The 23,708-nt window shown below is 43.5% G+C and overlaps 1 protein-coding gene across 1 annotated transcript; it reads right to left on the reverse strand.

Moving 5' to 3' along the window:
- Window positions 1-2,207: 2,207 nt before the first annotated feature.
- Dapl1 (death associated protein like 1) lies at window positions 2,208-22,625 on the reverse strand. The gene is made up of 4 exons (XM_057755774.1): window positions 22,531-22,625; window positions 12,332-12,419; window positions 8,831-8,891; window positions 2,208-2,480 (listed from the first exon to the last, which is right to left on the reverse strand). Exons 1-4 carry the CDS (start codon window positions 22,586-22,588, stop codon window positions 2,367-2,369), a joined length of 321 nt encoding a protein of 106 aa, XP_057611757.1. The 5' UTR covers window positions 22,589-22,625; the 3' UTR covers window positions 2,208-2,366.
- Window positions 22,626-23,708: the final 1,083 nt, after the last annotated feature.

A 23,708-nucleotide genomic window follows, 5' to 3' on the forward strand; every position in this document is an offset into this window, starting at 1 on the left:
AGGGCCTTCACTGTATAGTGTGCCTTTGAGCATTTTCTATCTCAGTACATCCTTCATTCCTTTCTCTTCTCACATCCGTTGGGACACTAGACCTATCTCATCCCATCTTTGTCATTTCTCTTTTGCTCCTAATGTTTCTCCCTTCAAACCCAAATCCATGGCATCCTCCTGAACTCTTTATGTTGGGATCCATCCCTTGTTTGATGGGGGTCCCTGCAGGTGGCATACAGGAAAGTGAACTGCATGAAAAGATACGAATGAAAACCTCACACTGATTGACTTGGTCACCTTGGATGAGACTGTGGGGAGTCTAATAACAGGCAGTTTACTCCCGATGTATTGAAGCCCAGGATAATTTGGAAAAAGTTTGGAAAAATAATCCCTACTGCACAAGGAAGCATGATTACATTGAACCTCAACTCAGGGTACATGTCATTTCTTCTAAGAAGATGGGTTCTAGAAATACCACTGTCTGTACTAGCATAGGGCCAAAGGGTATTGCCTGGTATTGGCCATACAGATAGCACAGAGGTCATTTGGACTATTAGCCACCTTCGGTCCTGGTTGCTGGAGCTTGTGGGAGCCTCTGGCTATAAGGGTCATTTGAATTACTAGCCACCTCTAGTCTTGGTTGTAAGAAGTTGATATGACCTAGACCAACAGGCTGTTAATCTCTCCTAATTCTCAACTTTCTGGGTGGAAGAACAGGTTTTTCATCTTTCCCTTTGGAAAGACAACCCCGTGTGTTTAACATTCCTGGTTTTCCTGGAGATCTGTGGGCTCAAGGCCTTCGTGGTTTGCTCCCAATAGTTGTTCGTCTCTTACTGTTTTCATTCTGGCAGCTTCTACCTTACTCTCACGACCTTAATATAGCTTTTATGAATCTTAGGGGTCACTTTGACTTCGTGGTTTCAGCTGGGGAGACATGTATAATTGCATCCATTTGACAAGGGTCACAGAGGGTAAGTGGTTTATTTAAGGTTTCAGAATCGGTGAGAGACAGAAGTAGGACCCTGCCCCCTAAACCTTAGAATTTTCTGACAATAGCTCAGAGTACTGGGACCTGGGTTAAGCCGAGGTGGAGTGGTTAGGATTATTTTTTGGACTCATGCTGATATTGACTGAAACATTGATATTCTCCCCAACAAATTTTCTTATTTCTGAAAAAAATCCTAACAATCCAGAGGAGGAAGTAGCTGATCTGTCCCATCACCCCACCAGAGTTTACCAGGTGCCTTAGGCTTCCCAGATAAGACTCAATAGTAGGGTACATAGTAGCAGGGCATTATGGGTTGGCTTGGGACCCTGGGAGGGGGTGTCAAATGTCCCTTTCATAGGAGTCACATCTGAGATATTCTGCATATTAGATATTTCTATTACAATTCATAGCAATATCAATATGAAATAACAACAAAAGTTATTTTATGGCCGGGGGTCACCACAACATGAGGAATTATAGTAAAGGCTCATAGCATTAGGAAGGTTGAGAATCGCTGCCCTCGGGGAAGCTAACTGGAAAGATGATAGGTGGTGGTGGGCAAAGTGGGGATCTACTTCCCTAAGTAAAGAGAAGAGTTGATTGTTGGAGAGTATGAGGTGCAGAATGGTGCGACAGTGAGTGATAGCCACTGCTGTGAAGCAGGAATGTGACTGTCCCCTACTGTCACCCAAGCATAAGAAGGAGCTAGCCATGTGGTAGGGTCGTAGGGAAGCTGGAGCAGGCTTAGTTAGGACAACCCTTACTTTGCACCATGCCTCTAAAGGGGCCCAGACTAGTACACCATAGTCTCACAATCTCCTCAGGCTAGAGCATCCACCTTCTGGGAGTTTATCAACGACTTTCTACCAAAATAATATTTGGGGGAAAATATGCTTGTGATCAATTTACCTTCCATCTTTGATTCCTTGGCATAAGGAACCGTGTAATCAGTTTAATTATTTTTGTCTTTCTTCACCAAACCTCTAAAACAAACTATGTATTTATGTAGGAAATTGAGACAATCATTTCAGTTTAAGTGAAAACGTCACCATCCTAAGACAAACAAACTGAAAGATGTATTCCTTTGTCTGCATAGAATTTTAGTTTTTGCAAAAACTCAGTGTGTTCTCCCCCCACCCCCACCTTTGTCTGCAAGGAGAACTGAACCTGTGTGTAATAACTCGGAGTCAGTATTCAGGAGGAGCCCAGGAATGTGTTGGATTTATAATTTTGGGAACTTTATTATCCAAAGTAAAAAGGGAAGATACAAAAGCTGTTTTATTTACCAAGTAAGGGCAGCAGGCCTACAGGAAGTGTTGGTCATTTCTCTTGAGCTGTCAGATAACAGGAAGGTTGACCAGATGGCTGAGTTTTACATCCCGGCCTGTCATTTTCGAGGCTGCTGGATAATGTAGGCCCGTTTCAGGGGAGTGGCCTTCTCCAGAGCAGGTGTGGGCTTTTGATGTGCTGTGTGAACTGCTGCTGGAAATTTATGGTTGAGCTAAGAATGAGAAGGAAAGAAGAAATTACACATTGGATCCATTGGGTTATACAATATTACAGTAAAAAAAAATCCATACAGTTGGTCAAGTCACAGTTTTCTTTGCTTTGTCAAGACCTTCCTTTCACAGCACTTCCAGTCTTCAGCCCACAGGAGTGTATGTGCTACACTGTTGTTTCCTTCTTAGCATGTCTTTAACTTTTATCACAAGGACATATGACATATATAAGTCAAAGTCTTGAACTCATGATCCTCCGGCCTCAGCCTTCAATGGGCTAGGATCAGAAGCATGCACCACCACACCAGGCTGTATATTTGTTTTTGAGGTTCCATCTTGAAAAGCAGAAATGGCGACCCCCATCTGTGGCAGCAGGTGACTTGAGCACTAGTGTGTGTAACAAACACAGAGCATTATATTCTAAGAAGGATGTGGCGACCTTAATGGAGAGGTTCTGAGGATGGGACAATTATTTATTTAATTATCAAACTACGAGGAAAAAGACCCTCTGAAAGAAGTTAGAAAACATCAATGTAAGGAGTGGCCCTTCCACCTGGTTCAAACTACACAGCCTGATGAAGGAACACTGAGGAGCAGCTTACTAGTTTTAGGTGAAAACGATTCTCATTAGTCGGCTGTGAGGAAGTGCATTCAGATGAACACAGACCGTGAAACTTTCTGACAGTCAGAGGAATTTCCCATCGACCAAAGATCCCCTGGGATTTACACTCAGCGCAGATTAAGACGGGGAGGGTTTCAGAGCTGCTGAGTGATTTGCGCATTATTCCTAAGAAGAATCTGGACTCAGTGACCTTTGTGTCTGTTCAGTTTTGGGTTTCCAAGCTCATCAATATTGTCCCAAAGTACCTCAAGCAAGACATGGCTGTTAGCCAGTCAGGAAGTGGGGCCTTGGCTTGCTGGGCGCTTAATATATCACTATTGAATTTGTCCTTGTTTTGACACTCAAGCTAAATAAAGGGGGAGATAGACTGTTAGAACTCAAAGTAGCACATTGTTTGATGGGGTCTTCTAAACTAGGGAGAGCGTGTGCCTCCCATCTCTTCTCAAGTACCTCTGGCCGAGCTATTGCAAAGGGCATTGACTTTCATATGAAATTTGACTCTGAGAAGTCTTTTTTCGATCATTAAATGCACATGTGAATATACATGCATGCACGCACACACACACACACACAGAATGGGATTTTGAATACACAGAGAATAGGATCATGGGAAATTCTTAGTGCTTTACTTATAAGTATTTTTCTACTTTGTCTTTTACAGTGAGTAGATACAGTATATACTAATTAACCCCAAGGATGGACCCCTGCTGGCTTTCCAGCAGAAGGGATCAAAATAATTTAATATCAGCTATAAATGTTGCTTTAAAGTTTGAAAACGAATGGGGGACTTATTTATTTTTTAAGTCAGAGCAATTATCATTAGTGTATATGTGTTTTGCAGTATGGTAAGGGAGAGTATTGTGTCTTCTTTTTCTTTTAACATTAGAACCTAAAAGAAATTTCGGGGGTCACTGACTTTAGTGGTTTGTTCCAGAGTGGGTGTTTTTAGCTTCATTTAAAACAGATGGGTTATTTCAGGTTGACTTTAAATCCCATAAAAAACATCACAGGCAGGAAGGACACCTGGCAAGTTAGCGAAGGTCAAATGTGAGGTAAAGGGAGCAGGAAAACAAAGGGAGCCTCTACTAGTACTGCGGTCTGGGTGATCAGTTGGGATGAGGAGGGCCAAGACAGGAAGTTGGGACAGGAAGGAGAACGCCACACTTGTCATCGTCCTTTAGGTGTGAGAGACAATGGGCAGAGCTAGGAAACCAGGAGAGAGGGACAGCGCCAGAGCCCCTTGTCTCTCCCGTAAGCATGGATTTGTTAGCGGCCCTGTCGTGGATCATCTTAAACAACTTAAGGGCTTCATTTCTGGGGGTTGTTTTAAAAATCGTGGTAACATAGGATATAAAATTGATCATTTTACCTATTTATAAAAGTATTTTGCAGTTCAGTAACATTAAATATGTTCATATTGCTGTATCATCCCCACTGCTACTAATCTATGGAACTTGATCTCCCAACCGAAACATGGTATCCATTAAACAACACTCTTTGTCTTAGTTCACCAAAAGCGGCTTGGGGAGTAAAGGGTTTATTTCATCATCTGCTTCCGGCTAAGTCTGTCACTGAAGGAAGTCAAGACAGGAACCCAAGCAGGGCAGGAACAGGGAAGCAGGAACTGATGCAGAGGCATTAAAGGGATGTTTTCACTGGCTTGCTCCCTATGGATTGCTCAACCTGCTATATTATAGCACCCAGGACCACCAGGCTAGAGACGGCTCTGTCCACAGTGAACTGGGTCCTCCTGCATTAATCATCAATTAAGAAAACACATCAGACACCTATCTAGAAGGAGAGTCGGTTTTCTTAGGGATGTCATCTCTGGTAGGCCAGCCACCGTCTAAGGGACGGTTTATGCTCAAGAGCATCTGGGCGGCACAAATTGGACTCGATGGGTTTAAAAACAAAGACACAAAATTGGGTAGGTTGGTAGGTGGGGGAAGATCTGAGAGGAGCTGGGGAGGAAGGGTGGACACGATCCAAACGCACTGTGTGAAATTTTCAAAGAATGAACACAAATAGTATTAAAAACAAAAACAACACAAAACAAGTGTTAAACTAAAAGTGTGTAGGTTTTGGGGGTGGGGTCAGCACCAGAGATTCATGACAATACTACAATGACAGTATAGTTAAGTTGACATATCCCTGTCCCAGTCAGCAGGAACATTCTGATGGAGAAGTGTCATGGTTACAGACAGAGCGTCTTAAATAGTCTTCTAGCCAGATGTTCTGGGGCACACCTGTAAACCCAGCATTTGGGAGGTGGTGTCAGGAGGACCAGGAGTCTGAGGCTAGCCTGGGCTACCTGAGATCAGGTTCTTTGCTATGGATTATTTGTCTTTGAAGGTACAGAGATTAGATTATCAAAACCGAACTGGAAACAAATAGAAGTCAGTTTCTAGAATACAGTCTACAACCATCTATATTTAGTCTAGCATCTTGGGAAAGTTCTAGAGTTTTAATCAATGGTCAGCATAAAGGGACAGTGTTAGTAGAATAAAACTTGCTTCTTGTCCGAGCCACCAAGGTAACAACACCTAATAGAACACAAGAGGAAGAATTCAAGGTTGAGGTGTGTGTGTGTGTGTGTGTGTGTGTGTGTGTGTGTGTATTCTGCCTCCTGGCTTCATTACAGGGGTGACACTGAACATGAATACACGAGAGAGATTCTGTGTTGAGAATTTTCCTTCCTTGTAGACACCTGTGAGTTCAAAACCCCTATTTTTAGTTTCAGGGAAGACAACCAGCATGGAGGTCTGCTCAAAGCGTGTCTGCCTGGAGCTCTGAAGTAAACCCGAGAGGGAAGGAGACCCAGGGCAGGTTCTGCTTCTGAGGCTGAAGTGTGGTGGTCTGAGCGCATGCCAGCTCGTCCATTCATCTTCCCTGGCTGTTAAGTTCTGACTCCAGGGTTGGCGCTTACATTTCCACAGCCTATTAAGCAAAGCACTTAAAGCGACACACACAGTCCACATCAGTGACCTTCAAGGACACTCCGAGGGAGATGTTAATCTGTGGAATGAGAGGAACTCTCCTAATTTCACAGACGCCTTTGATAGTTTTCCTTCCTAGGATCCCATTTCACAGGCAGCTGGGCAACTTTGGCCAGTGGATGACCCAACGCCTGGTGATTTGGAAAATGTCACTGAAGTTTAATCAGACTCCAATGTCACACACATCTACATAACATAAAAATTGTTAATGTTTAATCAGATACCTTTGTGTGCTGAGAACACAACTCAAAAATGTATCTTTTCCCCCCTCTGTCTTAAAAAGAAAAGTTAAGGAGCCATAAATCTTTGAGGAACGATATGACATCTTGAAAGTCAACTTGCCTTTGAAAGTGACTGGCAGAAGTTAGCCACGACCAGGTCTCCCAGATGCTAGCACAGAAAGCATCTGGGTCACACAACGCCTTTTCTACAGTGACATCAGGCAATGTGTGCGGCCACTGCACAGTGGAAATATTCTGTGTAGGGGTGGCGAGGTGGGTGGGGAGAGCTGATGGGAGAGGCAGAGAAGCAGCAACAGCAGGGTGGGGTGAGAGAAACAAGTCTATGTGGAAAAACAGTGGGAGGAGAATGCTCAGGCTGCTCCTCACCTAGATTAATCCAGTTCCAGCCCTTTGGGGTGGGGGGTGCTTCCAATCTCCCAAGTCTTAAACCCCAGGTTGGTAGACAAATGACTGAATGATTGGTGAAGCCTTATAGGAAATAGTCATCTTAGACAATTACAAAATCAAGGTCAGGAACATCGTGGGCTCTTGGGACTCAAACTAACTAGCCGAAAGTGAGAAAGAATATTAGCAAATATAAAAAATATGCTCCTCAATTATACTACTACATTTCTTCTGACCAATAGTTAGGTCTTCATGATAATGTGTAGTATGGGGGAGGAACCACCTTAATACAAGAGGACAACATCAAAAAAGATACAGATCTCTTTTTTATTTTTGGCTTAGGACAGGGTCTATCTATGTAGTCCTAACTGTCCTGGAACTGGCTATGTAGACCAGACTGGCCTTGAACTCATGGAGATCCATCTGCCTCTGCCTCCCAAGTGTTAGGAATAAAAGTTTTATAACACCTATCCTACAGATTAATTTTTATTCTTATGTACCCTGTGTATATACAAGTGCAATGGAAGACAAAAAAAGGTAGTTGCCTCAAAAAGGGATGGGTGGATTCTGATAGAGGATACCTGGTACCCTCTTCTGGTCTCTGTGTACACACATAAGACCACACAGACACACAGACAGACACACAGACACAGTCACAGAGACAGACAGATAAATATCACAGAGAAAGGGGGGGGCATGACTCTTTCTAGAGCTGAGTTGCTGCTCCTCAGATCCTGATTTTGGCAACACAATACTTCAAAGTATGGCCCCTTGGCACACTGATACCACACACTGAGAAAGCCTAGTAGGCGACAGGTGCAGGAGGGGCTCCCACTGAAGCCCTCTTTCTACCCAAAGGCCAGACCCTCCAGGACATTCTCCGCTGCTGTGAATCTCTGTCCCAGATATCTGAGAGCCAAGAAACAGATGCAGACCTCAGGAAGGGAGGCAAGAGCTGACCCACACACACAGAGCAGAGCAGACTTGGTAGCAGGCTGTCGGCTGTTCTTCTAGCCACTCAGTCCCCTAAAAGTGATTCATATTCTGCATCGCTCACGTTCTCCACGTCCTTTTCCTTTATGCTGCAAGGGTGTATGCTCCTACTCTGTGCTGGGCTCTTGGACATTCACTCTTCTGTTTAGCTCCTGGGCATGCAATAAACTTCTAGGCCTTTCCCTGCTGATCTGTCTACTGGTTTATTTCAGAATAATTGCTGATTCTCAGTAGTGTGGGAGAGAAGTCGGAAATGCCCTTACGACTTCAAGTCCTTGCTAAACAGAGGCAACACCATCCTGTTTGTTCAGTCAGTGGGTGAGCAGAAGAAAGAGGGTGGTCCTCTTTATTACCCTTAGGATCCATGCACTTGCTTTGAGAAAATAGAACAAGGGAACATAAAGTTTACCTACAGAGTTTGGTAGGAATAGGGATGGGGAGTGAAGATGGGGGGACAGACAGATGGATGAAAGATGGGTGCATGGGGTTGGGGATGGGACCAACTGCAGAGCCCAAACCCCAAATTGCTGTTTGCTCAATATGACTTTTTTTTTTTTTGTGCTATTTGAGCTACTTGGGATAAATTCAAGATCTAGAAGGAAAAATAGTAATGGTCACCCTCTTTACACGTGTTTTACTAGACAAACCCAGCTGGTGTCTGACTGCCTTCAGCCCTTAAACACCATTACCCACCATGGCCACAAATCAAATATTTCCTGTGGAGATGCTGAGGTACAGGAGAAGGGTCCCAGTATACCATGCTGCCTTTGTAAAAAACAAGCCAGTCCCTGAGAAATATCTGGGAGGACAAACGAAAAGTTCTATAGACTCAGAATCATGGCTCTCACTTCATCATTCCCTACCTTGTTTAGAAGTGATTTATTAATAGACACTTCAGGGATTCGAGAGAATCTCTAAATGAAACAGTTTTTCTCATTTAAACTATTTTATGTGTCTCTAACGGAGAACAGATCGATTTCTTCCACAAGGACATCAAACTCAGGGGCTGGAAAATATCTGTTAGTCATCTGCCGGCTCACAGGAGCCACCTGATCCACTGGGTCCACCAAATACAGTGTCAGAGTTTTATGTGAGTCGCCGCGCGGATGGCTCACCTTGTCCAGTGTGTCGTTCAGAGCATCCAGCATCTGGATTTTGGCAGCGTTTGCGATGGCACTGTGAAGATGAAAAGGGTCTTTAAATAAGAGCCAAAGCTTGGGACTGGGGATGTAGCTCAGTGGTTGGTAGAGTGTGGCCCCGGTTTATACAGACTCTAGATTCAGCCCCCAGCACCACTCCCACAAAGTGACTTATTGGGGTGGGGAGAAGTTACAGTCCGTAAAGTGCTTGATAGACCTGCGTTTGATCTATAAAACCCACAGGGAAGAAAAAAGAAAAGCCAGGTATGGAGGTGTCATCCCAGCACTGGGGAGGTAAAGAAAGGGACTTGCTGGCCAGCCAGCCCTGCCTATTTGGTGGCCCAGGCCAGTGAGAAAACCTGTTATTAAAAAAGGCAAATTGTTTCTGAGGAACAATACCTGGAGCTGTCATCTGCTCTCTGTGTATGCATGCACACAAACACATGCACACACACACAAATTATACACACACACACACACACCCAAGTTTTGTATTTTTCAAAATACCGCTGCTGAAGAGGTTAAATGATTCCTGCAGGTTTTTACTGTGCTCAGCAACACCTAGAGAACAACATTCTGCCTCCAAGTCCGCATGTGCCACACCACACTTTGTAAACCAAGTTCCTACTATAATTGATTTTTATCTTTTCATTGGCATATACTATGCATACATAAAATACATGTCTTAGTCATGGTTTCATAAACTAAAACACATGTCAAATCAGTGACCTCTAGGAATAATCAGTTCCCTGCAAAGACCACCAGTTCTGTCTTTGGATTTCATACAATGAGCCATGATAGCATGTGTTCTCTTGTGTCTACCTTCTTTCTCTCTGGTCAAGCTGTGTCATAGGAAGGTTTCAGTCAGGCCCAAGTCCACAGTGCAGTGTCTTAAACGAATTCTGTGTTTTGTGCATCTTTTTTCTAAATGGTTTGTGTTGGTTGCTAGAAGCTATTAGGGATCTAGACCAATGATTGTGAGAGAAGTGTTTCCTGTGTTTTAAAAACCATTCTGTAGCCGGATGATGGTGGCATCTGCCTTTATTCCCAGTACTCAGGAGGCACAGGCAGGTATATCTCTGCTCTATAGAGAGAGTTTCAGGAAAGCCAGGGCTACACAGAGAAACCCTACCTTGAAACATAAAAAGCATACAAACAAAAATAAAAATTGTTCTCTAAAAGGAGTGATTGTCAGGAAAGTAGACGAGGATTCTATGCTCAGCCGGGGAGGGGAGGGTAGTCACAGTGAAGGAGAATCTACTGACCTGTCATGTCTTCTCAGACACTAACTTTTTCCAACTCATTGGTAGTGACTCCCAGCCATTCTATAAGTTGACAGGTTTTTTGAAACCTGAATCTGACCCTGGCAGGTGGGCATCAGGGCGAGAGGTGCCATTGTTTAAATTCTGTAGTCACCTGTGACCATTAGCAAACACGCTCTGGTCATCTGAGCACCACCTCGCTACTCTTTAGCCAACTCCTGCCCAGCTGAACTGAGAGCTAATAGTAAGGCCCTGCTTCTCTGAAGTGCAGAGAAATCAATGACTTGTCTATTGCTTGACCATTTTAATTCTTCAGAGCCCCAGGCTTAAAGAACTGGTATAAAGGTAAACTGGGCTTCTGCTTGGCACTCTTAAGAACAAGGCAGGCTCCCTGACTTAACCATCTTCCGAGTCACTGCAGTCTGATACCATTTCCAGCGTGTGTACTTATTACCCTGGGAGCTGCCCTGGATGCTGGGTGAGAAGATAAGCACTGTGTGGGTCTCACTCTTGAAAATTTAAAGTTCCACGTTCATTCTTTCATTCGGGTGTGAAATCCTTTACAAAAATCCTTACCGCATATTGGAAAAAAAAACTTTGAAAAGTAATTTAAAAATAACTTTACTAGGGGGCTGGGAAGATGGTTCAGTGGAGAAAATGCGTGCCATACAAGCCCGAGGACCTGAGTTTGGATCTCTAGAGCCCACAAACATCCAGGTAGACAGAGGAGCCTGACTATAACCTCAGCACTTAAGACACAGAGGCAGGAGAACCCTGGGGGCAAACTGGCTGTCTATACCAGCCAAAGCAGTGAGCTCAATAAAGTGGAGAACGGTTGAGAAACACCTGATGGAAACTTTGGGTCTCCACATGTGTGAGCATACATGTGCTTAAACACTACACACACACACACACGCACGCACACACACACACGACCAATAATTTGGTATGAAAGGGACAAAGAAATTACGTCTGTTTCCCTCCACATTCTCTCTGTGAGACTTAATCAGGTTTTCTGAGCATCTTTTAAACAATTCCTTTTGAATCACTCCCTAGTGCTCCATGGAAACCAATCTCTGAAGCATCATCCCTCATTGTGCTACTTGGAGGAATTGGGTCAGTGTGTTCATTTCTTTTCTAAATACACTCATTTTCCTTAAGCAAGTCATCAGCCCATGTGTGTATAGGATACACCAGCTCTGACCTCTAACTTTATAATGTCAAGGTCATGGTAGAAGAAGGAGGGAGGGAAACACCCCCAGTGTTGGTATGCCTTCAAGCTTGGTCATAGTCACAGTGTCAATCATTGTGATAAACACCATGGCCATAAGCAGTGTGGGAAGGAAAGGGTTGGTTCCTCTTTCATTTCCAGGTAACAATTCATCACTGAGGGAACTCTGGACTGGCTCAGTGGTTAAGAGCACTGACTGCTTTTCCGGAGGTCCTGAGTTCAATTCCTAGCAACCATATGGTGGCTCACAACCATCTATAATGGGATCTGATGCCCTGATGCCCTCTTCTGGTGTGCAGGGATACATGCAGATGGAGAAACTTATTCCAAAAACAAACAAACATAAATAAATAAAATAAAAAAAAAAAAAGAAACTCAAGCAGGACAGGGACCTGGAGACAGGTACTGAAGCAGAGGCCATGGAGGGATGCTGTGTACTGGCTAGCTTCTCTTAGGAAGCTGGGCCATCCCGTATCAGTCATCAAGCAAGAGAATGTTCCCACAGGCTTGCTTACAGGCCTATCTGGTGGGGGCATCTTCTCTACTGCGCTTTCCTCTTCCCAAGTGACTGTGTCATTTGTGTTGTGCCTGTGTCAAGTTGACATAAAACTAGCCAGGGTGCAGTGACTATTTTCTTAAATAAGTGAATGGCGATTTCAAAATTTTAGAGGCAGTTATTCTTTATTCATATCATAGAGCACGTTATGAGAAAGGCCAGAGGAGGTGCAGTATTTTAAAGAAAATAAGATGAATGAATGATCTTTGGGGTTGGATGCATTTAGGACCACTTTAGGAGGCAGCTGGGAGGCTGCAGAGAGGAGCATGGGTAGGGTGTAAGGGGGAAACCCTCCAGCTGGTACCCCAGAACCAATACTCATTGTGATGCTTGCCTCTACCCAAGCCTGGCTGCCTCCCCCGAAATTCTTGGGGGCCTTGGTTTGTCCCCGAATAACTTCTGGGAGCAGAACTATAAGCAGTCCCTACCTTGTTTTCTCCAGTCCTGTTTTTTTGGTGTGTCTTTCCAAAACGCCCATCTCTTGTTTCTTGGAAATCCGCATGCCTCCAGCTTTCACTGGAACAATAAGCAGGCGTGCACGTGAGAACAGCTTTGTTTTTCAGACAGGACTCCCATCTAACATGAGTTTCCAGATTGACATAGAAAAAACACTTCTATCTAAACAACAGAATTAAAGAAAAAGAAAATCTAAGGAAACCAGGGCAGGGAGCAGGGAAGGTCTGGGGTTTGCTTTATTCTGCTCAGAGAGGTGGAAACGAGGTTGAAAAGGCAGAAGGTCACGCCTTAGACTTAGGAAGAATAACAACACACTCCCTTAGGCATTTAGCTGAAAAACAGGTTTTTTTTGTCCTTTGTTATCAAACCAATTACATTCTTCAAGATAGCAACCCATAATTACAATGTGACCCCTCTGTTTTCCCACAAGATTAAAGCTTTTGCATGGCTTGCACTTTTGTTTTTTTCAACGGAAGCTTTCAAATGTCAGATTCTGAGAGATGAGCCAAATTTCAGGGTGTTAACAGACATTTAACTCAAACGAAGGGCTCTGAATTCCAGGGGATAGCCACCTTCATCTCAGACCCCAAACCTCCATGTTGGCTAAGCTCTGAGGTTCTAATGAGTAATTAAATTGTATTAATAGTCACGCCATTCAAGAGTTCAATTAGTGTTAATTAGGCTACAGACGACCTAAAAGCAATTCAAGTGTTTAACGGTGTCAGCTGAAATCAGCGTTGGAAAAGGAACAGCCCGCTTCAGATTGCAAAATACTTCCCTCCTTTCTCAGAAAAATCACACATCTAAAATCTGACACGCTCAAATGAAAAGTGGCTACGGGGACGTTGATTTGTTTGAACCTGATAAATTCTCTTCATGGAAACGCCACTTGGGCAATTCTCTAAAACTAATTCCAGTGTGGAAAATAAAGAAAACCTGTGTCTCAAGCTGACTTTATCACTCTTCTTATAAATATTAATATTTAAGTGCAGAAGGTGCACAGATAAGGAAACAGGAAAAGATTTGTGACTCTCTGCCACCATCTCTTCCCAGCCTGCAGACAGTCTCCCTGGACACTGCTAAATTCCAAGTTCTGAGATCCTAGTTTTCACCAACAGATGTTATTAGACACATTCTTTGTTTTAAATGGTAGAATAAGATACTAACTGTTCTATTATCTGATTTATCCTCTCCCTTCCCCCTGCCTTAACCACACATTTTATAGAATGTTCCGCATTTCTCTCTTTATTCTACATATCTCCATCCTTCTTCTTCTCCTCCTCTTCTCCTTTCCCTTCTTCTCCCTGACCCCAAGACAGGGTTTCTCTGTGTAGCTCTGGCTGTCCTGGAACTTGCTCTGTAGACCAGGCTGGTCCCAAACTCACAGAGATCCTCTTGCCTCTGCCTTCAGAGTGTTGGATTAAAGGCATGCGCCACCACCGCCCAGTGTGTCTTTCTTCTTAATATCTGTTTTGCAATTCCATATGAAAAGCTTCTGTGTTGACTTAGCCACTTTGCTAATGCTAAGTGTCTCGCTTCTTTCTAATTCATAGACAGAGCAGCTGCGATGAGCATCCTTTTTATACATGGCTTTGTACTAGCACACGGCTATCTGTGCGTTCTATTTCTAGAAGTGACTTTGCTTCGTGTATTTGGAATTTTCTTAAATCTGGCTGAACTGGCCCTCTCAGAGGTTACACTAGTTTACAGTCTCACCAGCTACTATGGTAGCAATTGTTTCTCCAGACAATGAGCTAGACAAGGTTGTGTTTTATCAACTAATAAGCTAAAGATTAGAATTGTAAGGGACACGGAGAAGCTGTCTTGGGTTCTGTAAGTAAGTAACTGAAAGCAGGATGGAAGCCCAGCATCCCAGCCTTCATTTTGTGTTGTTGCCTTCATCTGGGTCACCTGCCTTATGCCTAGGTGTTAGAAAGTGGGAGGAGTCAGATGACTTGGTTGGGGAAAGAAAATGGCTTCACATGATCCTTCCTGATTCTCCTTGTATTTAAACCTAAAGCTTTGCCTGGGACTAGAGACACGGATCCGCACTAAGAGTGCTTGCAATCTTGGGGAGAACTGGTTCCGTCCCAGCATCCACACTAGCTCAGTCACCTGGGTCGCTCATAACCTTTTCTGGACTCACACATACATACATTAATATAAAAAATAATAAATCATAAGCCTCAGGCTCATGCCAGGGCCTGGAAGATGACGTTGGGGTCCCTGGATCTCTTCATCTGTTCCTTTTCCCGAAGCACACAGATCAAATCTCTTCTCTGCTTTTGATCACCGCTCATGTCTTTAACTGGCATGTTGGGGACAATGGCCAAACTTAGCTACTTGGGGCTGCCAGAGCCAAGGCTTTTGTCCCCAAACTCCAAGTTACAGTATCTCGTTGCTTTAATTTGCATTTCCTTTTCGTTATTACAGTTCAAGCTTGTTTTAGAAGGGTGTTTGTATTTTCTTTTCCGTGACTTTTGTCCCCCCCCCCCCCACAACTGGATTACTAGTCTTTCATCTCTTACTGAATTTTAGGAGCAGTTTGTGAAATGCAAAGTGATTAATTGTACCAATTACTGCTTTTTTCCTTATTGATAATGTCTGCCCATTGCAAACCTTTATTATTCTTATGTAGACTTGTCAGACCCTGTTGGATTTGTAAGGAAATGGGATTTTTGCTGACCATTCTCTGCTGTCTTCTAGACATGCAGTGGCTTCATCTTGTGAAGCCAGGCTCCGGCTACACCCATATATCCTTGGTCCTTCAATGATACAGTTGATGCAAGTCAAAAGAAGAGGCAACTTTGTCTTTCTTTGTTTTGAGGCTGTTGAGACTGGATTTTGCTATGAACCCAGGACTCCCTGTGTAGCCCAAGCTGCCCTCAGACCCCAAGTCCTCATGCTTCTACCACCTGTGGGCTACAGTTAGGGGCACGCACCACACAACTGGTTTGATGTAAGATTGTTTTAGTTGGTCCACATACTGCAAATTAATCTTTTCCCTGTCAATTTGAAATGCACCTTTATTGTACACTAAGTTCTTAGACATATATGTACACACACACATACACATATATATGTACACAAAAATTATTATCTTGGGAAGGTTTCTGTTGCTGTGAAGGGACACCATGACCATGGCAACTCTTATAAATAAAACATTTTATTGGGATGGCTCGCTGTAGCAAGCTTTTTCGTTGGGACCTCCAGCTCACAACAACATGGAGACTTGTTATTAATTACAAAAGCTTGCCCTTAGCTTAGGCTTATCCTGCTAGCTCTTATAACTTAAGTTAACCCATTTATATTAATCTACGTTCTGCCACGTGGCGTTACCTTTCTTCCCTCTTGTATCTCCTGTTTCTTCTCCATATCTTGCTGGGTAATCTTCCTTTCTTCTTCCCAGAGTTCTCTCTCTTCCCAGAAGTCCTAACTCTACTCTCCTGCCTAACTATTAGCCATTCAGGATTTTATTATCCCAATCACAGCAATACCTCTTTATATCATACAGTGTACAAATATCCCACAATAGCTCGCTTACACTTTCAGAGGTTTTGTCCATTATCATCATGACAGGGAGCATGGCGGTGTGCTGAAGCTGAGAGTCCTACATCTTGTAGGCAGCAGGAAGTGAACTGACTGTCACACTGAGGGAAGCTTGAGCAAGAGACCTCAAAGCCGCCCCAATGGTGATATACTTTCTACAACAAGGCCATACCTCCTAAAAGTGTCATTCTCTTTGGGGCCATTTTTTTCAAACCACCACATATACAGATATATGGGAGTATATAAGAGTGTGTCAAAACATGTACATCTATGAGTATTTCTGAACTTTCTGTTCAATTAATTTGTACAGATATCACTATATTTGTAGTTAAAGTATAGTATACTATAATACTTGACAGTTCATCTTGTTACATTTTATTTAAAGAATTTTACAATCTATTGGCTTTTTTCTAAGAACTTTAAAAATTTGTCAGTTCCCTACAAATTCTTTTGAGACAGGGTTTCTCTGTGACTTTGGAACCTTTCCTGGAGCTAGCTCTTGTAGACCAGGCTGACCTTGAACTCACAGAGAATTACCTGCCTCTGCCTCCCAAGTGCTGGAATTAAAGGCATGCACCACCACTGCTCAGCTAATTTCCTATAAATTCTTGTTGATATATTTTTGATTATTTTTAATTGATAAGATTTTTCTTTTGAGATACAGTATTACTGTGTTTTCCAGGGTTGCCTTGAACTTGTGGCTTTCCTACATTAACCTCCTGAGAACTGAGATTATACTACCTCACTTGGGTAAATTTATGGATATTGTTAAAGAGGAAAATTCATGTCATTATACTCCTGGTGGCTCTGTATTTGAGAATATGTGTGGTTTTCTATTGTTTACCTCTTCTGAGCCCCTTGGAAATTTGTCCAGATTAATTTTGTAGGCTTATGCTTAAGTTCCCCTTTAGTAAGCATTTTATCTTTGTTGATATTGCTATTGTAAATCAGGTCTACTCTTCATGCCCAAACTACAGACTTGAACCTGAAAAATTTAGCTGAATATCTAAATTACAATATCTAATTACAATAAATTTATTGTAATTAATTTTATACTTAAGTTGTAGCAAATTCTATTATTGCTTATTATAGCTTTCTATAGGTTTTCTAGGTGAAAAATATAATTTACAAAGAATAATATGCCTCCTTTCGAAAAATGTGAAATAGTGGTGATTGTGGACATTTTTGTCTTTCTGATTTTTAAAGCTTGTGTTTCCTTATTAAATGTAATACATTCTTTGTGTGGCCTTCTATTCCTACATATCTATTCCTATAATACACACATTATGAATTTTCATCACATTTAGGGACTATCCTTCTGTTATCATTCCATATTATTCTATTATTTGAAGAGATATTAGATTTCAGCAATTTTTAAAAAACATTTATGGATATGATCATATGAGTTTTTTTCCTTAAAGTGGTTCATTAGATCTTTGTTTTCGGCAATGTTTAGTCCATTTGGAAGGACTCTGAGAGTTTCTGAAGGAGAGCAATTAGAGAGAGAAAAGGGGGGGGTCACAAGGAGGAAGCTGTGCAATCCAGTAGGACCACTTGAGGCAGGTGAGGGTCACCGAAGTTCTGCAGGGCCAGGTGTCATGTCATAGTCATAGGAGTCTTGAGGAAACACTGTGTGAAGTAAGGCCTCTTCACTCCCCGAAGCCACGAGACTGCTGTGATTGATTGGCCTGTGGTTTGAATTTGTCCTCCAAGGGCTGACAGGTGGGAAGCTGGCCCTCAGGGTGGTGATAAAGGGAGAGGAGATGATAAGTGGTGGGGCCTCCTGGGAGATCCCTACGTCAGTTGGGAATGGCCCTTGGGAGTGATAGAGGGGCCCCTGTCAATCTTCCTCTTGCCGTCTGTGGGTGATTCTAGCTCTCTCGTGCAAGTAGTCCTGCCTCTACCATAAAGTCTCACCAGAGAGCCAATTTCCAGAACCGGGAGCTAAATAAGCCCGTTTTATTGAGAAAGTTAGCCTGTCTGCGGTATTTCATGCTAACAAAGAACAGACTCATAAAGTGGCTGTGAGCTAAATATCTAGTTTTCTTTCAGACTTGGTTTCCGCATCCCTCAAAAGGGAGTAAGTCCCGCTGTTCAGAGGTATTTGTGAGGATAAAGATACGTAAATCAGACTGGCCAAACAGCAGTGGGTAAGGATGCTTGACGCCAAGCCTGCTAACTTGAGTTCGGTCACCAGGACCTACGTGACGGAAGATGAGATCTGACTCTTGTGGTTGTCTTCTCGCCTCCGTGCGTGCGTGCTGGCAGTGGGGAGACCACCGCTCACACATATAAATAAATACCGAATTTAAAAAATGGGGACTCCTTAAAACAAGATGCACAGCCCTTTGGTGCATGGCAGGCGCTGGATAACTAGTAGTTACTATTCTTTAGGTTTATTTCAGGTTGGTCCAGAAGGGGAGGGCAGAGTGAATCTCACATAAGAAAAGTTTCAGAATAGCTACGTGAGTCAGTGTGAAGTACATTGCTGGTACAATGGTCACGACCCATTAGAACAAGGGAAAGAGGTTCGTCTGTCATGGGCACCCTAGGAGAATCCTGGGGAACTTAGCAGAAATCGGGTCACGTGGTCATTGTCAATGAGGTTCTTACTGTCTTCCTAACCTTCCTAATCTGCTGCTAAAAAAAAAAAAAAAAAAAATCCATCACTTGCCTCACGTTGGGAAGGGCGTACACACTTAACAGGGAACCAAACACGAAGGGATATTTTAGAAACCCACACTGCAGGAGTTCTTCCTTCTTAAGGGTAAAGCAAAGACTTTTAGAACAGACGATTTCATTTGGCAAGACAGAAGATATCCCTGTTCAGTGGGTGGATGCCCTGGTTTATAGAATAAGGCTCTCACAAACTTGGGGTGAGTGAACCAGTTGGAACCAGTTTATGGGAGGGTCATCTTCAAAGCTCTGCTGGGAACACTGGTCTCACAGGATCTAGACAAACTGCCACTATAACCTACGACAATCACCCTGGCCTGTTTTCTTGACCCCACATATGATTGGAAGGTCTTTCTAAGGAGCCACTGTGTCTAAACCAACCCTTTCAAACTTACATGCACCCCCCTTCCGCTTCATATTTGGACTGCATTTTCTCTAGAATATTTGTGTAAAACCAACTGCAATTAGACACAGTAATATATGAATATGTTTACTATCTTAATGGGCCATAAATACAAATTTGAATATAAATACAATAAGATTGTCAGTACTTTTGGCGAGTAAAATGAACTAGAATCTGCAGAAGTACAAAGTGATGTTTTTTTTGGGTTGTTTCGCTAGAAAACCTTTGTTGGTGCAGGACTGACACTTTCCCTTACTGTCTTGGGTTAGAGCTGACTTCTTGTGGTAGAGTTTGTGGTTTGCAGTTTTTCAAAGGTCGATCCTATAGTCTCAAATTATGCAGTTTCTAGTTAAGGTTTTTCCCAGTATTTGGCAGTGAATAGATAAGCCCCAAACCAGCCTGTAAGAGAAACTGGCCCCTTTCCCTCCCTAGACTGTGGGGAATGTGTTAAAGGAAGCAAGAAAACACGAAGTTTGCCCACACTCTGCTTTATGGCTAAAAACTTACTTGAAGACCTCAGGAAGAGGCCAATGCTTACAGGCTACTCAGTGGACAGTCAGGGTTGACTTGTCAGTGAATTTTGGTGGCCAATCAAGACCCCTGAAAAATTCTCAAGAGAAGAGGCTTTTTTGGAGCAAGAAAATTTTATCACAAAGCCAATTACCTTCTAGTCTCAGGGATGTGTGGTGTTAGCAGGGTCTCTTGGCCTCTCTGACTTTTAGTGTGCTCCTTTGTGTGGCTTCTCTGCAGACCGGCATTTATCTGGAGCTCGGCTGCTGTGTCTAAGAGTTTCTATGTTATGCAGGTGTAAGACTGACTCTGAGCGACTGGTGGCTGCCCTTGCAGTCATCAGCCCCCCTCTCCGTGATGTTTTGGGCAGTGGATCTCATACACTTCTCTTTCAACCCCCAGATCTGTTCAACCCTATTCTTCACGACTTTACCAGCTGGACTGAGAAAAACCAAGCCTTCATTTTGTTTAGTTTTCATGTCTTTTTAAAATTAATTTTTTTTGTGGGGGGGATAGAATCTCACTGTGTAGATTCACAGCTGACCAGGAATTTTCTTTGTAGTCCAGGCTGTCATTGAATACACAGAGATCTTCCTGCCTCTGCCTCCTGAGTGCTGGAATTAAAGGCATGAGCCTGGCCTATTTTTATTGTTTTAACAGAATATCTTTTATGTATTCTTTGATGTATGCACGCATGCACACTGACCTATGCCATCCCCACCCCGCCCTCCATTTTGCTTGTTTTAAAAGACACTGGTCCTTAGGCGCTTACGGTCACCTCTGGGATTCTTCAGGATAACCTTTCCTCATAACCTTTCCTGTTTTCTTCACAGCCTGAAAATGCCTCTGGCAGTTCACAGCTGACCCACAGCACATTTCTGAATTTTTTGACTTAAGTCAATTTAAAACGTGCAGGACTGGAGATGACCTGAGGAGCCACTGTTTGTCTTCCTATCCATCACACATTTGGCGTCCCTGGACCGTCTTCTGCTCACAACACTTTGGTACTGCCATTCACGCAATGGGGTTATTATAACACTAAGATAAAGGTAAACCAAAACAGCGGGGAAGTCAGTTATGCTTCCTAGAGCCCAGGCTACTTCATGGCTGACATTGTCTTGTTCCAGGGCATACATGTAAAATCAAGGCTAATATCATGTTACATTAATACACATAAAGGAAGTGCCCAGCACACATGCAAGGGGGCGGAGAGTTATGGCTAGCTGATTTCCGAGTGACTTCATTCATAGCTATGCTGGCAATCGCTAGTGTCTTTCCCCAGTGCAATTGTTTTCTGCCCGGAGTCCTGCAGCAGGTGCCAGCGAGGCTCCCACATCTGGGAGCCTTGGAGTCCAGAAGGATCATTCTGCATTCTGCTGACCACAGTGGTTCTTGCGAGGCCTGCGTTTTAAAGGGGTCAACATTCAAGTGTCACATCCCTTACTTATGCTCACTGTCCTTTCTCATCACACAATAGCTTTACCAGATTGCTGTTACTTATTATCCCTTTCCATAGGTAAAAAATCTGAGACTCCGAGATACAAATTACAAGTGAAGCTCAAACCCTACTCTGTCAGATTTAGACTGCCATGCCTTACCTCCCCACTGCATGACGTTAGCTTCCTACTGCCAGACATCTGTATTTTGCTTCTAAATATCAGGTGAAAATTTAATAGAATTCTTGGCATCTTACGAGTTTTGTTCCATAAATAACAACTCGCAATACTGCAAACTGGCTCAGACTTAAAAAAAAAATATGGGGAACCAGCTGAAGGGTGACTCTCCTTTGTTTTCTTGAGCTCAGTGGGGATGCAGGTCGGCCTGCCTCTCCGTTCCAATCATCCAGAACCTCTTATCTGCAGTGTCACAGTTCATAATAATTCATTGTCATGCCGGAGGCATTGTGACATGCTTGATGGAGTCATGGTGCGCTATGTACACAGAGTAATTAGCAACCATTAGTGCCGGGGACAGGCAGTTCCCGGTGGTGGTGTTCAAACTTGCACTTTTGAAATTGACTTAAGCCAAAGGAACCACGTGTTTAAGTTTAACTTTGTGCATAAACGTACTATAGCAAAAAGATTTTTTTTTTTTTAGTTGGCTCATTATCTGAAGGCTTGGGGTGGAGGTGGCATGAAGGGAATGGCGTATTTCTTTACCTCTATCCAATATACGAGTCCCCCTAACACAGCCCCCCCCATTTGTTCGCATCAATACCTTTCCATTTTTAATGTTAAAAATTGCTAAGTACAAGTACAAGGGTAGCATGTCAGTAGACTGACAAAGGAGATTGGACATTGTGTCTAGAAGACGTCAGAAAAGTCTAGTCTACGGGGCTGCCTTCCAGAATGCACTGGGTCTCCATCAGATCCCCTATCCTCTGCACAGCCTGTGTCTGTCATGCGGGCCTGAGGCTCAGAGGCCTCAGCCTTCTCTGAGAGGTACCAAAGCATTATAAAAACAACAGGATTTGTAGATGGAGACAGGCCAGCACAAAGCAGCCAAGTTTTTGAGATGTCAGGAGACAAGGACAGCAGTTGGAAGAATGTAAAGCTGACTAAAAATAGGCCTGTGCATGCTAGCCAAGCTATATAAACATATACGTAGTTACAGGAGAACCGCGGTCTATAGTCCACAGAGTCAATGCGAAGAGCATGCATTGAACAACAGGAGACACTCTAGATGTCAGAGCCCCTCCAGTCCCTGGGTGCTTATTACAAGGTGCTGATAGCTTTGCCCAACCCCAAAGACTCCAGAAGCAGGAAAGGGGCACTGTTCTCTGCACGGGGCTAGTATGACGTCCTAACCACGGGTATCTTACAGAAGCAGCGTGAGAGGTCGAACACTGAGTAGGGTATTATCCCCACGGAGGTAACTCATGCAGGTGAGGGTATGTCCCAGCTCATCTACAGCCAGAGAGGAGCTCAGGCTGCTGGGACAGTTGTGGACTGCCAACCTTGGCTCTGCTGAGCTGCTTCTGGGAGGATGATAGCCCCTGCCGCTGCCGGAGCCACGTGGGTGCGGGGGACCTACCTGCAGGAGCGTGCCGCCCTTTCAGCGGGGACAGCGGGACTTGCACGTCGTTTGCCATAGCGCCTGTGTGCCAGTGCCTTGATGGTGCTCTGGAGGCTGAGTGCCAGTTGTGGTTGCCCCACCTCACCTCACTAGGGCTTTATAACTGCAGGGGGGTGGGGCCCCTTGAGGGTATTGTTGAGCAACAACTGGGCTTGCCACTCAGCTGCCCTGGACTGAATCTCCTTGGCAGGTCTTCTCCTCTTTGATCTGGGAAAGCAAAGGAGATGGATGTCTGCAGGACAGAGGAAGTGGAGTAACATCAACAGTTCTCTCCAGTAAGTGTGAGGCTCTTTGTCACACATACAGGTGTGACACAGCGGACAAGACAGAGTCTTTGCTTCAAGACACGGGTGGTCTTTCCAAGAGACAATCGCAAGTAAGCACTATGTCTTTTGGAGGCCTTCCCAGTGGTGAGCATTCATACCAAGAAAATAATTGCACAGAAGAGGCTTCTGTGCAAGTATATTGATCATGCATTTCTTTTCTTTCTTATTTTGTTTTGCTTTGAAGGGAATTAATATAAATATCCCCCAAACAGAGGCTTAGCTAAACTAAGATGTGGCTAAGAGAATGCTATGTAGTGCATTTTCCAAATCCTGCTTCAAGTGATATTTAGTGATGGAAAATATATACAATAAAATAGTAGTCTATAAACGGATAGATGCAATGTATATATTAATACTTATTGCTGCATCTCCAGGGTCAACATTTGCAGATGACGCTCAGATAAACTGTTCTTCAACCCCAAACTGCTTTTCGGCCAGGTGCGATGGCACAGGCCTTTAATCCCAGCACTTGGTAAGCAGAGGCAGATGGATCTCTGTGAGTTCAAGGTCAGCCTGCTCTACAGAGTGAGTTCTACAGTCAGGGCTATGCAGAGAGACTCTGTCTCAAAAACAAAAATGAAACAAGCAAGCAAGAACTCAGAAGAAATTGAAGAAAACCATGAAAAGGGAGAAAGTATTTATAGAATACAATTTGGATGAAGTATCACTATCTAGGATATATAAGACTATGTAAGCCACTATGTAAAGAATCTTTACAACACAGTCCACAGTATAGAGGTTCACAAGCCCCTGAGAAGATGTCCAACATTTTTAATAGTTAGGGAAATGCAAACTGGAGCTCTGTTGAAA

This window comes from Chionomys nivalis, chromosome 22, assembly GCF_950005125.1.
Source record: "Chionomys nivalis chromosome 22, mChiNiv1.1, whole genome shotgun sequence".
In the NCBI taxonomy this organism is placed as follows: domain Eukaryota; kingdom Metazoa; phylum Chordata; class Mammalia; order Rodentia; family Cricetidae; genus Chionomys; species Chionomys nivalis.

What these genes read in the sequence shown, in the direction of transcription:
- Dapl1 (XM_057755774.1), bottom strand. Translation starts at nt 22,588, where the DNA reads ATGGCAAACGACGTGCAAGTCCCGCTGTCCCCGCTGAAAGGGCGGCAC. An exon ending in ACAGGACTGGAGAAAACAAG is followed by an intron (nt 8,892 to 12,331) that starts GTAGGGACTGCT and finishes TCATCTTCACAG; the next exon opens with TGCCATCGCAAACGCTGCCA. An exon ending in TGAACGACACACTGGACAAG is followed by an intron (nt 2,481 to 8,830) that starts GTGAGCCATCCG and finishes TCTCATTCTTAG; the next exon opens with CTCAACCATAAATTTCCAGC.